The sequence below is a fragment of the Cynara cardunculus genome (assembly GCF_001531365.2).
Source record: "Cynara cardunculus var. scolymus isolate 2C chromosome LG 17, CcrdV1, whole genome shotgun sequence".
In the NCBI taxonomy this organism is placed as follows: domain Eukaryota; kingdom Viridiplantae; phylum Streptophyta; class Magnoliopsida; order Asterales; family Asteraceae; genus Cynara; species Cynara cardunculus.
The window spans coordinates 13066013-13078263 of NC_037544.1; the positions used below are offsets into that span (position 1 = coordinate 13066013).

Consider the following 12251-nt stretch of genomic DNA (forward strand, 5'->3'; position numbering starts at 1 on the left):
CATATTCATTCCCATTAATGACTATTTAATACATCTAACCAAACACCCCCTTATATTGCCATGTATTACTTTGTAAATACTTTGTTATTAAGTAAACAAACTTCCTTATGCTAGCTATATGCCAATGAAATTGGAAAGTGACCAATGTGTGCCAATCTGCTTTGTAGCTGAATTTAATCGGACTGCCATTCAAAGCAAACCTATTTTACTGGATTAAAGGAGAAGTTCTCGAGGGCTAAACAATACGGGTACAAAAGTTCTATATTATTAAGCGTAGAACTTGCATAATCATTAAAGTATATCCACATAATATTCAGTTGCAGTTAGCAATGTTTTAAAGTTAACATGTTAAGCTTCACCATCCTAAAACAGTTACCTGCCCATGAAAATAACTACCATTTCAATAAAGATCACCAAATCAACGTACCAATCAAAGAACACAATAGCTTATTCGTAGTTAGGATAATTAGAATAAATGAAGAAAGATGTGCCTACCTGTCCAAGTAAGGAAGCAATACAAGCACCAGTATGAACTAGAGGCCCTTCTTTACCAAGTGCCAGTCCACCACCCACAGATCCGATGCTTCCAGATATCTATAATATTGCATACATAATTCCTTCTAAGAACATTCAAAATGAACAGTCATACTAATCTTCTCAAAATCAGAAAGTACTATCACCTTTCCTATCAACGTTCTAAAGAGAAGGATACCACGAGTATCAATCCCTGCACAATTTCACAAGAATCAGTCCATAAGCCACCAGCATCAAACATTTAACATAATGAACATTAAATGCAAATGCTTACCATTCAAATAACCCTTGATTTCAGGTATACCAGATCCTGCTGCTGCTGGGGCAAATTGTGTAATGATAAAAACGGATGAAAAGACTAAAGCCAAGTTGATCACGGTATATACAATAAATCCAGCCACATATGAACTCTGTATTATCCTAAAAGTCAACGAGTACTTCCATCCAGCAAAATTCTCAACAGAGATATTGATGAGAACAGCAGCTAAGCCAGTGCCTAAACTCAACCAATCAAGAAGGAAAACATGTGAGAAGACAGGATAAAGACCAAAATTACTTTATTTTCAATATCTAGAATACAAAAACTATAGTAACATCCAAACCCAAAATAGGCAACAATTGCTTACTAAAAAATCATAGCTTTCTTGAGAACCTTCTTTGATTTAATAGCCTAAACAAATGCAATAGCTCCCTGTGATGCTTGAACCTCAAACAGTCGAGATTAATTGGGTGGGGGCACTACCATGATCCCATGGTTCTATCTACTTATGCTTGAACAAATGCAATAGCCATCTTGGAATTCTTTTTCTTACAAGTAGCAAATTAGGTAAAGCATAGAACCATTTTTGAATGACTAATTGTTGTTAAATGCTTCTGTGTTCAATATTCAACGAAAGATTCCACAAATGACGAATGAATCCAAGAAAATGTGGATTCTAGTTCCTTCGCATCTAAAGTTAGTGCTTTATTAGATTTCTTAACAATAATAGGTTATTATTGTAACCCTTACAGCTAAATTAATTAATTATCCACCCATCACTAACAAGGAGTAAGGTAGTGTCATAGTGTGGGACCAAGACTGAATGGAATGGATTGTTTCAAAGAAATAAGGATATGTTTTTTTTTTCAATAAGGCCTGTATAAATATGAATCAAGCTATAGATTTAGATAAATTGTTGTTTTATTTTCGTGCTGAATAAACAGCGATGCAGAGACGGCAACAGCAGGTGGCGCACAAGGAATTAGGCGTTGTTGTGTGATGAAGAGCAAGTGGTCAATGGCACACTTTGTTCTTTTATCAGGTTCGAGTTTTTTATCAAGGGTATGGAGCGTAAAATGGCATGGCTGAGTCAATAAAGCCAAGGGGACGGGGCTGAATCCATAAAGCCAAACCAACTGAGGGCTCAAACATTAAGCCGCAAACTAACACTCTGATATAGAACGAATAAGCCCCCCATAGCATTAAGCCAATTAATCCACAAACAAACAGCCCCTAAAATGTTGTTTGGTCACATATGCAAAGGAATGGAAGGAACTCTAGTCCACCAACTCCATGGTTTTTTCAATTAGAAGAGGATTTTTTCGTACATTCATGAATAGATTGTATTTACAGTATATTCAACTAATTTTCTTCAAGCCAAAGTTATAATCAAACACATCAAATGCCTGACAGTTAAAAATTATATAGAAACCCAACTCAAATTAGAAATCAGGCTCGCGATCTTCGTGAATTAGAAATTGAGCTAAAAATTTGATGAAGATTCTAATCATAATTCCATTCACAGCTGATAAAAAATGTAAGTGAATAAAAATCATTTCAGTCCTAAAGATCATATGTTAACTCTATTCATACGAGACTCTAATCTTAAACATAAAATAAATTCTCATTTACCCTAAATGGTGTTCTTATTTGCCAATGTTACTTTCTTCTTTCTTCTTTGGTTTTGACATGCATTTATCACATCGCATATACTGTTTATTGTTCTTAAAACAAGATTATTTAGGTTTAAATATGAGTTTCAGCTTCAAATTCCTAGCGTCTTTTTTTAGAGGAGGCAGTGAATTTTGTAGCCAAGACTTCATGTGATACCACATTGAGGCTGATGAGGCAAAAGATAGAATATGGCAGGTTAAAGTAGTCTTGCAATAAAAAAAATATCCATTCATTCATTCCAAAATAATAAAAATATACCAAAAAACAAGGATTTTTATTCAATGGATCATCCCAATCCAGCCTCACTTCATTCAGTCATACCAAACACAGCATGGAAAGGGTAGTTTATAGAAGACAGGTTCCAAGAGAAAGTGATAACAGGGATGGAACTGATGCTGGTCATCAAGTGAAGCCCCCAGTAAGAAGTTCCCTTTCCCTCTTTTTTAAGGCATTTAGATGCGTCCACTTAGAAAAAACCAAGCACTAAAAATATTACAGCAGCACCAAAGGCGACAACATCATTTGACTCCACATTTTGAGATTCCCCAGTACAAATCCAGGAACAAAAACGAGGAAAAAAAGAAAAGAAGATTGAATCCAAACTAAAAAAGCATCAAAAAACACAACACAGACTAAAATCCAACAAAGCAGAACTTGCAGTTAGCTTAAAGTTCATCACAAGGAATTGTTGAATCAGGAGTCTCATGGAGCAATAAGCCAGACTCTGTGAATTATGAATGGTTAGTAAGGTATTAGATCCAATGGCTGATAATTATTGATGATCTAGAAAATAATAAAAATACATACATATACATTGTCGGCTCGGTTCACTTTGATTTAGTTCGGTATCAACAACCACATACCAAACTGAACCATTTGGTTCGAAAATTTTGTAAATCAAAGCTGAACAGCAAGGCCTAAAAAACCCAAACATGCAGACCTACTTGTTCAGTTCAATTCCCTAGTTGGGACTTACAGTCCTACATGAAACTGGGCGTTGACTACATACATAAATATTATTATCAAATCACGCAATCAGCCGTATTATTCTAAGACTAGCATTTCTACTTCGAGTGCTAACATGGTTAGTTTGACAGCTGTTATAAATGATCCCAAAGGCCTTAGGACTGTGAAAACCCTGTGAAATTGAAGCATAAGTTTTACAAGATGGTGGCTCCTGTCTTAATCTAAGAACCAATATCTTTACACTGAACCACAAACATAAGATCAATGTAGCCAAATGCAAAGGATAAGGTGAATATATGTTCCTACAGCAAATGACGAGATTAGAAATCTATATACAAGAGAATGTTAGGTTGCAGAAATATAGTAGAAAGTGAGGGACCAAGCGAACACCTAATCAGCACCACAACACTAGAAAAGCTGACGATTTCTTCCGATCACAAGCTAAGATTAAATCAAAAGGAATATTTAGCACACCATGCAACCTAAAAACAAACATGAAGAGGTGAACCTTCCTGGATTTCAGGTATAAAGAATTACTTTTGATTGTCATTTGCAAATACGAGATGTCCAATTAAGTTGAAAACACTACAGTTATGTACTCCTTCTATCCCCAAAAAATACAACACCTTTTATTTTGTGTTGTTCCAACAAATATGCAACGTTTCATTTTCTCAAAGATCTTTTTGCAAGTTTACCTACTTGTCAGTCAGCAGTCATGAAAAGATATTGGTGAGATTAATTGTGGTTTCAAAGTTTCTCAACGTTGTCTCATTAAAGCCATTTTAGGTCTTTGATCGTTAGTCTAAACTATGTGTCAAAGGGAATGCTGCTTATTCTTTCGGGATAGGAGTGTTTTTATTCGATAATTGAAGATATTGATAGTTTACTTTGCTCATGTTTCTTATAATCAAAGTTACAAGTAAGCTTATGCATAAGAGATAGAATTATATAATCTTAGTTAATCCTATTCTTTTAATTTTTGGACCCAGAATCCTAATTCATGGTTTCCTTTCTTAATATAACGTATGATAGCCGTTCGCCAAGTTCCAAGCATTATGATGCATCATGCAACAACCATGTGAATGAAATTTTGGGAGTTTCTCTTTGTTCGGGTGATGCAGTCCACCTTTCAGATAGTGCCCCAAGTCTATCCTAATTGTGATGATAAAGAGATCATAGGTTTGCTTTGGGGCAATATTTCCAGGACCTATTTATTTTACTGTTCTTCAACTAATAGTTCATTCCTAATTCTTCACAAATCTATTCTGCATCGATGCATAGACGCCTTTCGACATAAGATGATCATCTCAATAGTAGACCCTGTGGATGCAAGAAGTGAGAAAAAGAAACTTATGCGAAGAGCAAACATTCGCAGTGTTAAGGATGGGACCAATTCCAAGGCCTTCTTGGCCTGATACACCTCACTTTTAGTTTGAAATGGCTAAGTGGGTGTACATACCGGTAGAATTCTAACTAATTCTAGTTGTAATGAGCATATACATGAGTCTTGTAATAGAAATTGCAATAGTACCTTCACAAGCTCGAACTAATACCTGGGAGTCACTTTTTAACTTTGTTCAGTGGTATAACATAGTATAAGCAATCACATGGCATAGCCATAATTACAAACACAAACTATAGAGCATAAAATCAATTGAACATAGCTAACAATGGAACACGTATATCAAGCAGAAGATCACTCTACCTATGCCAATCAGCAGAGCAAAGAACCATTTAACTCCCACGTAGTACCAAACATAAAGCTTTCCTCTTCGCGCCTGCAGTTACGAGGAGTTGAAAAAACAAGAGAGAGTTGTTAACAGTTTACGGTTACCATATCGATTGAAGTAGATAACAAATTCCAAAAGAAACCTGTTCTTGCCGATAGGCGTAGTTCTCAATGACTTCATAATCAAGACTTTCAACACCACCAAATCCATCGTTTCTCAAAACCCCATCTTCATCAGGCTCGGCGTCACTAACATCTTCCGCGTTGGGCAACCGAGACCAAATTAGCTTGGCGGTCTCCACACCGTTCTGAAGATGGTTCGATAGCATATTATTGTGGGGAGATCAATCTACAGCTCTGATCTGGTAGAATTGGAGAATTTGGGTGTGAAGAGTTTGGAAGTTTTGGTGGGTTTTTGAGAAGAAGAAAGAGGAATGGGGGCTGAATGATCCTCTCTCTTTCTAGCTCTTCTTTTGTTGATCTACAATGGTGCCGAATGATTCATGTAGTCTTTACAGTCGCTGTTGATGAAACGTGGTTTTCAAGAGGAATTCCCACCCAACAGAAAAGGGCTTTGTGACGACTTACAGCACAGGGTATTTATTACTCCTTTCAATTGCAAAACGGTTCACGTAACGTTGAGTATGGTCCCTCTGGTTTGGTGGAAATTGTGATTGGGTTTCTTATACTTCATTTGTTTTATTTTATTTTATTGGTTACAGATTTCATGTTAGATACAGTTTAAAGAAAATCCTGCTAAGTAAGGCCATTTTGGTGTTCTTTTGATTTTATTCCTATTTCCTTAAAAAAATAACAATTTATATATTAAAATATAAGGGTAGATACAAATGAGAAGCTAAACATTTTATGAGAAAATGAGAAATTTCTATATCATATATCATTACACACATGTTGCATTCATAACACACAAATGTTTAATCATATATGATTAAACACATCCAAAGAAATGTAATCATGTATGATATTGAATGAATTTTAGTCGGTTTATGTATGTTGGTCTCAGACGGATTTACAAGAGTTTAAATGTAACAGTTTGTAGAAGGAGGGATGAATACAAACACACAATTTTTTTCATTTTTTAAAATCCTTTATTGATAAAGAAGATCAATACATAATTTACAGACTATTTGCGGAATAAGATAAGATACATAATTTATCTAAAAAAATTTAGGGAACACACGAGATACAAAAAGCAAGATGTTGATCCTCTCTCATTGATTTGATGATAGTCCCTTTAACTATCGAAGTATTATGTTTATGTCTATTCAGTTCCAACGATCGTCACTGAGTCTGTTTAGTGATCGCTAAAACATGTATTGTAACTCTACATTGACAATTATATTTCAAGAAGACTAAACTTATACCAAAGAACTTTCAGCAAAAGTCGAAGAATGAAACTGAAGATTAGTGACTAGCGTGTTTGTGATCTGAAGCGGTATTCACTGATTACAACCTACTCAACATATGTGTGAAGACTGCATAAGCCTCTGTGAATGCTGAAGAGACCTCCAGCGTCATTCCAGCATTCAGCGATCAAATGAAACTTGTCATGCACGATTGTTTTTGTCTTGTCATTCCATACACAAAGGACAAACACATACCCTCTCAAGAGTATAGTACTGCATGGAGCCAATTAATCAACTCTAGTGCTCACCAACTCTATGAAAGGATATCTGCTCATAAATAGAAAAAAATACTATTCACTGTAGCAAAGGACAAGCTTTCCTTTAAAATGAATTGCATTTAATGCAATTGATATAAATAGTTGAGTGCTTTCTCTACTCACCAAGCATATACACATACAAGGAAGACACACAAGCAGATTAGAATTCTCTCTCTATAATTCTAAGAAACTCTCCCATGAACACTCTTCTAGTCTTATTTCTTATCGGCAAATCTTCTTATATTTGCTAACTGTATCTGTCTGTATCTCTAGATTGTTTCAGATAGGTATTTCTTTACCTTGTCTATTCCGCAAACAATCTGTAATGATCCTTCTATATCAATATATATTTTTAAAAGTGAAAGTTATCGTGTTTGTATTCACCCCCCCTTCTACAAACTGATCACCTCTAAACTCTTGTAGATCCGGCTAGGACCAACACACGAAATGAAAGGCTTGCTAAAAAGAAGAACCGATAACTTCTCTAAAGGAAGAGTTTAGTTGATGTTCTTCACTTGAAGTAAATATACTTTCGCAAGGTTAACAAGTTTGTGCTTGTCAAGGTGTCTCTTCTTGGGTAGATTTTTTTTATCTTAGAGCAACTAAGAAGGAGGGACTTCTCAACTATTTATACTCATTGCATTAAATGCAAGTCAGACAGTACAAGGCACGTGGCAAGCTTCTAGAGGTGAGTTTGTCCTTTGTTTTCAGATATACATGATTTTGTTGTATATAAACAGTGGTCTTTCACAAAGTAGGTAAACACGTTTGGAGACAATAAGGTGACTCTGCACGAGTGCTTTACTTTGGGAGGTATGAGTTTGTTCTTTGTGTGTACAAGGATAAGACAAAAACTAAACTTCATCAACAAGATTCATTTTGATTGTTGACATTGGAATAACCCTAAGGTTTCTTTAGTGTATGCTGAATTTTGAGTAGACTTCACACATTTGTAGACAGACTTGTTATCACTGAAACCACATCAGATCACGAACTGCTTGTCTTTGTCTTCAGCTTTATCTTCGATATCACTTAAGGTTCTTTTGGTGCGAGTTTTGCCTTCTCCAAAAATACTTATCTCTTGAGAGATACAATACTTGTTCAGCGATCACTGAACAGACTCAGGGATGATCGATGAAACTTAATAAAGAGAAAAAAAATTCGTTAGATAAAATGATCATCATCAAATTACTGAGATAGAGGATCAACAATGTATCAATTATATATACTTGCATGGAGTAGTAGATATGCATAGATGAATATATTCATTGATAAAAGTACATATCTTTACCGAGAATTATTAATAGAATTCTCTCCATGCACCTTTTTGGTGGTTGTGGGTTTATATTTATATGTACATAATGGATAACAATAAATGTAATAAATAATCCTATCTAAACAAGAATAACAAATCATAACAAAATTTAACTTCATCTATCATTATCCTTACTATCCCCCCCAAGCGAGACGTAGGGGCTGTTTACCAAATTTTCTATTAAGTCCTGTATGGATAAATTTGTCTGTCTGGATAAATTTGGCTGTCTGGATAAATTTRGGTTGTTGTTTACTTTTCTATCTGAATCAACAGTCTGAATAACAGAAATGGCCAATTTACCCCTGAGTATTAACTATGGGCATGGTTTAAGTTGACGTTGATGTTATCTGGGTCAAATTATAACTTAGGTTGTGCAGCCTTACATACAATATTCGAGCTGTGGCCTCAAAATGTAATGAGTTGGACTCCTGCAACTATCAGGGATGAGGATTTTGGGTTTAGGTTCAAACTTGACAAGGATGTAAGAAATTTGAATGTGAGAATTTCTAGCCACATTCCAGATTATTTGTGATTGTTAGAATCCCTTAATAGGGGGCTACTAATAACTTCTCATGAGAAAACTAATACAGAGCTCGTTGACCCTCCAATGTGTAACAAGCAGCAACCAAGTTATCAAGCAAAATCAACAGATAAAATCGAGTAAAATCAAAAGCAATATCGAGTAAAATCAGAAGCAATATCGAGTAAAATCAGAAGCAATATCGAGCAGCAACGAGCAGCAAAATCAACAGATAAAATCGAGTATATTCAGATGCGAATCGAGCATCAACGAGCAGCAAAATCAACAAATAAAATCGAGTATATTCAGATGCGAATCGAGCATCAACGAGCAGCAAAATCAACAAATAAAATCAAGTATATTCAGATGCGAATCAAGCATCAACGAGCAGCAAAATCAACAGATAAAATCAATTATATTCAGATGCGAATCGAGCATCAACGAGCAGCAAAATCGAGTATAATCTATAGATAAGGAGAAGAGTTACCTTTGGAGAAGAGAAGATTGGATAACGAGCAGCACAATCTGTCGATTAGGGTTCTGTTGAAGGAGCGACTACTGGAGGAGAAAAGAGAGGCGTGGTTTTGTTGAAGGGTAGGCAGGTCATTTTCTTGGCTTAATGTGGACAAGTCATGGTACCCTGCTGTGCGAATAAGCCCATGTCTGGGCGAATAAGCCCGAAGTAAACAGCCTAAAATGGCTGTGAGAATAAGCCCATTTATCTGATAAGCTCATTAAGCCACAAGTAAACAGGCCCGTAGTGTCTCGTCCAACGCAGAGCTTGGAGCAAAAAAGAAGAAAGAGTGGCCGAGATCGACTTTTGGTAAATATGTCAGCTGATTGGTCATTTCGTTCTAGTTTATTTTTTTTTTGTCAATCATTCCTCATTAATGCGTTAAAATGGTAAACCCAAACTACATTAATGTGTTTTTGTATTTCGATAGGTTCGAAAAAGTTTGGAGTGAGAAAGGGATAAAAGGAGAATTTTTTATAGCTTTCTGAGGCTATGTTACTTCGAGCATATCTCACTCGTCTGAGATCGGATTTAAGGGATCATCTAGAAAGCTAACAAACGGCCTTACAACTTTGAAGTTTTGAGTTTCTGAAAATTTGGAGGAATCTAGGTCGAAACTGATGTTGAAGGTGAAATAGTGGTGCTGGACAACAAGAAGTAATTTTAGAAAAAAAATCAAGTACAAGTTATACAACATGAGGTACAACGTAGCGAAGGAGAATGGATTTGGTTTATGAAGCCCATGTGAATAAAGAAAAAAGGTGTGGGCCTTAGGGCCTCTTCTCCATCTTAATGTGTGTGTGTGTGTATATATATATATATATTGGAGTCTATGGTGGGGGGGATGCATTAATACAGCCGCCATGAAGTAGGGACGCAATATAGGGAGGAGAAGAGCACCCATGAGGGATTGAGGGCTGTTGGCGTTGGATCACAACACACACGTACAAACACAAGCATAAAAAGAGATAAGCTTTTCTGAGTTTTAAGGAATTTTACACACCAGTAACGAGAGTGTTGTGGAGGACTTTTTCTACAACCACAAATAATAGGAACCAACGGGATTTAACAAGTTCAATTTCGTGGTTGAATTTCGTTTTTATTGATTTGAAGGGCAGATACATGTTATTATTGAGAGTACTTTGAATATCGTGGTTGTTGGGTATTGATTTGATCTTTCAATAGTGATTTTAGGTTTATGTTCTTACATTCAACTGTTATGACAATGCTTAAATATCTAGAAATCGTTGAATTTTCCAACTCGATAATGAGCTAAATTTGTTTCAAAGTTGACCAGATGTGAAGACTCATGTGTAATCCAATCCTGATTTGTTTTTGTTAGTTATATTTTGGTTTTAATTTGCATAAAGAGTATGAATATGTCATTTGGGACAAAACATGACAGGTTTTGTTGGGTTTTAAATATTTAGTTATTGATCTATTTGTATGTGTTTAAATTGAATGTGTTATTACGATTGATTGACCTAACTTGGATAGTTCATTGGTATCCCCTGATTGTGCCAAACACAATAGTGCAGGTGAGAGGACAGTAGTTTGGATAGGCATGGATTATGTCGGGGGTTGGATCAGTCCCTTGACATGTTGATTTAGGCAATGCATTTAAAATAGAATGTTGCATGAAAACAAATTGAATTGGTGAAACACGATTGTTTTTGTCTTGTCCTTCCATACGCAAATGACAAACCCATACCTTCTCAAGAGTATAGTACTGCACGAAGCTGATTAATCGACTCTAGTGCTCACCAACTCTATGAAAGAATGTATGTTAGTGAATAGACAAAATTACTATTCACTGTAGCAAAGGACAAGCTTTATTCTAAAAGCTTGACGCGTGTTCTGCCTCTTCTGAATTGCATTTAATGCAATGGGTATAAATAGCTGAGTGCTCTCTCTACCTAGCAAGCATATACACATACAAGGAAGACACAAGCATATTAGAATTCTCTCTATAATTCTTAGAAGCTCTCCCAAGAACACTCGTCTAGTCTTATTTCTTATCGACAAATCTTCTTATATTTGCTAAGTGTATCTGTTAAACCCCATAATTCATAAAGTGTAAAAGTAATGAAAAACAACAAGTGATGAAGAACCAGAAGACTGATGAAGACAACAAGGCAGAATTGGCCAAGTCTGGAGCACAACCAGAGGACCGATGGATGACCAAGGATGCGATGGAAAGAGCATCTTCATCGACCCTCTGGTCAACTAACACTTAGAAGATTATCCAGCAATTCATTCAGAAGCATGCGTTGAAGAATCAAAGATAAGGATGAATTCATCATATCATGAATGACAACTGGAGATGACAAATCAACAGCTAGACTTCGAGTTTATCTAAATATTAAAGCTTATCCATAGATTAGATAAACAATATCTGTTAATAGAAGATTAGCTAAAAAGTCGCATTAGATAGTTATCTTCTTATTAGCCTTCTAGTATAAATAGGTGATTAGGCCTATTGTACAAAGAGTCACGAAAGTCACGAACATTGTTTTTACGTTTTCTCTTTAATAAAAGTGAAACATTTGATGCTCAAGATTGTTCTTAATTGTTTACAATTCTTTCTTGAGTGTTCATAACTTTCTTCATTAAATCACCATAATTTGGTTATTCTTAACTAGATTATTAGTGTTATTGAGAGATCTGGGATCAACAGTATCTGTGTGTTTCTATAGATTGTTTTAGATAGATATTTCTTTACCTTGTCTATTCCGCAAACAATCTATAAAAATATGTATTGATCCTTCTATATCAATATATATTTTTACAAGTGAAAGTTACTGTGTTTGTATTCATCCCCCCCCCCTTACAAACTGATCACCTCTAAACTCTTGTAGATCCGGCTGGGACCAACAAGTGGTATAAGAGAAGACCTTGCTTTTGTATTGTTTTGTTATTTATCTGCACTTTATTATCTCTTCTTCTTTAGATAATTTACTGCTTATCAAATGGCTTTACAAAACACTAGCACCAACTTTCACAGCAATGGATCTCTTATCAAACCTCCCCGATTCATTAGAGACAACTTCAGTCTC

General features: G+C 35.6%; 1 protein-coding gene across 1 annotated transcript in view; it reads right to left on the minus strand.

Moving 5' to 3' along the window:
- Positions 1 to 5774, minus strand: part of LOC112500228 (chloride channel protein CLC-d) — a 31989-nt gene extending 26215 nt beyond the window's left edge. The window contains exons 1-5 of the mRNA XM_025103614.1: positions 5306 to 5774; positions 5139 to 5211; positions 809 to 1030; positions 681 to 727; positions 496 to 594 (exon numbers count right to left, since the gene is read on the minus strand). Of these exons, the coding sequence (XP_024959382.1) occupies positions 496 to 594; positions 681 to 727; positions 809 to 1030; positions 5139 to 5211; positions 5306 to 5491 (627 nt within the window). The 5' untranslated portion in view covers positions 5492 to 5774. The remainder of the gene's footprint in view (positions 1 to 495; positions 595 to 680; positions 728 to 808; positions 1031 to 5138; positions 5212 to 5305) is intronic.
- Between the last annotated feature and the right edge of the window lie 6477 nt (positions 5775 to 12251).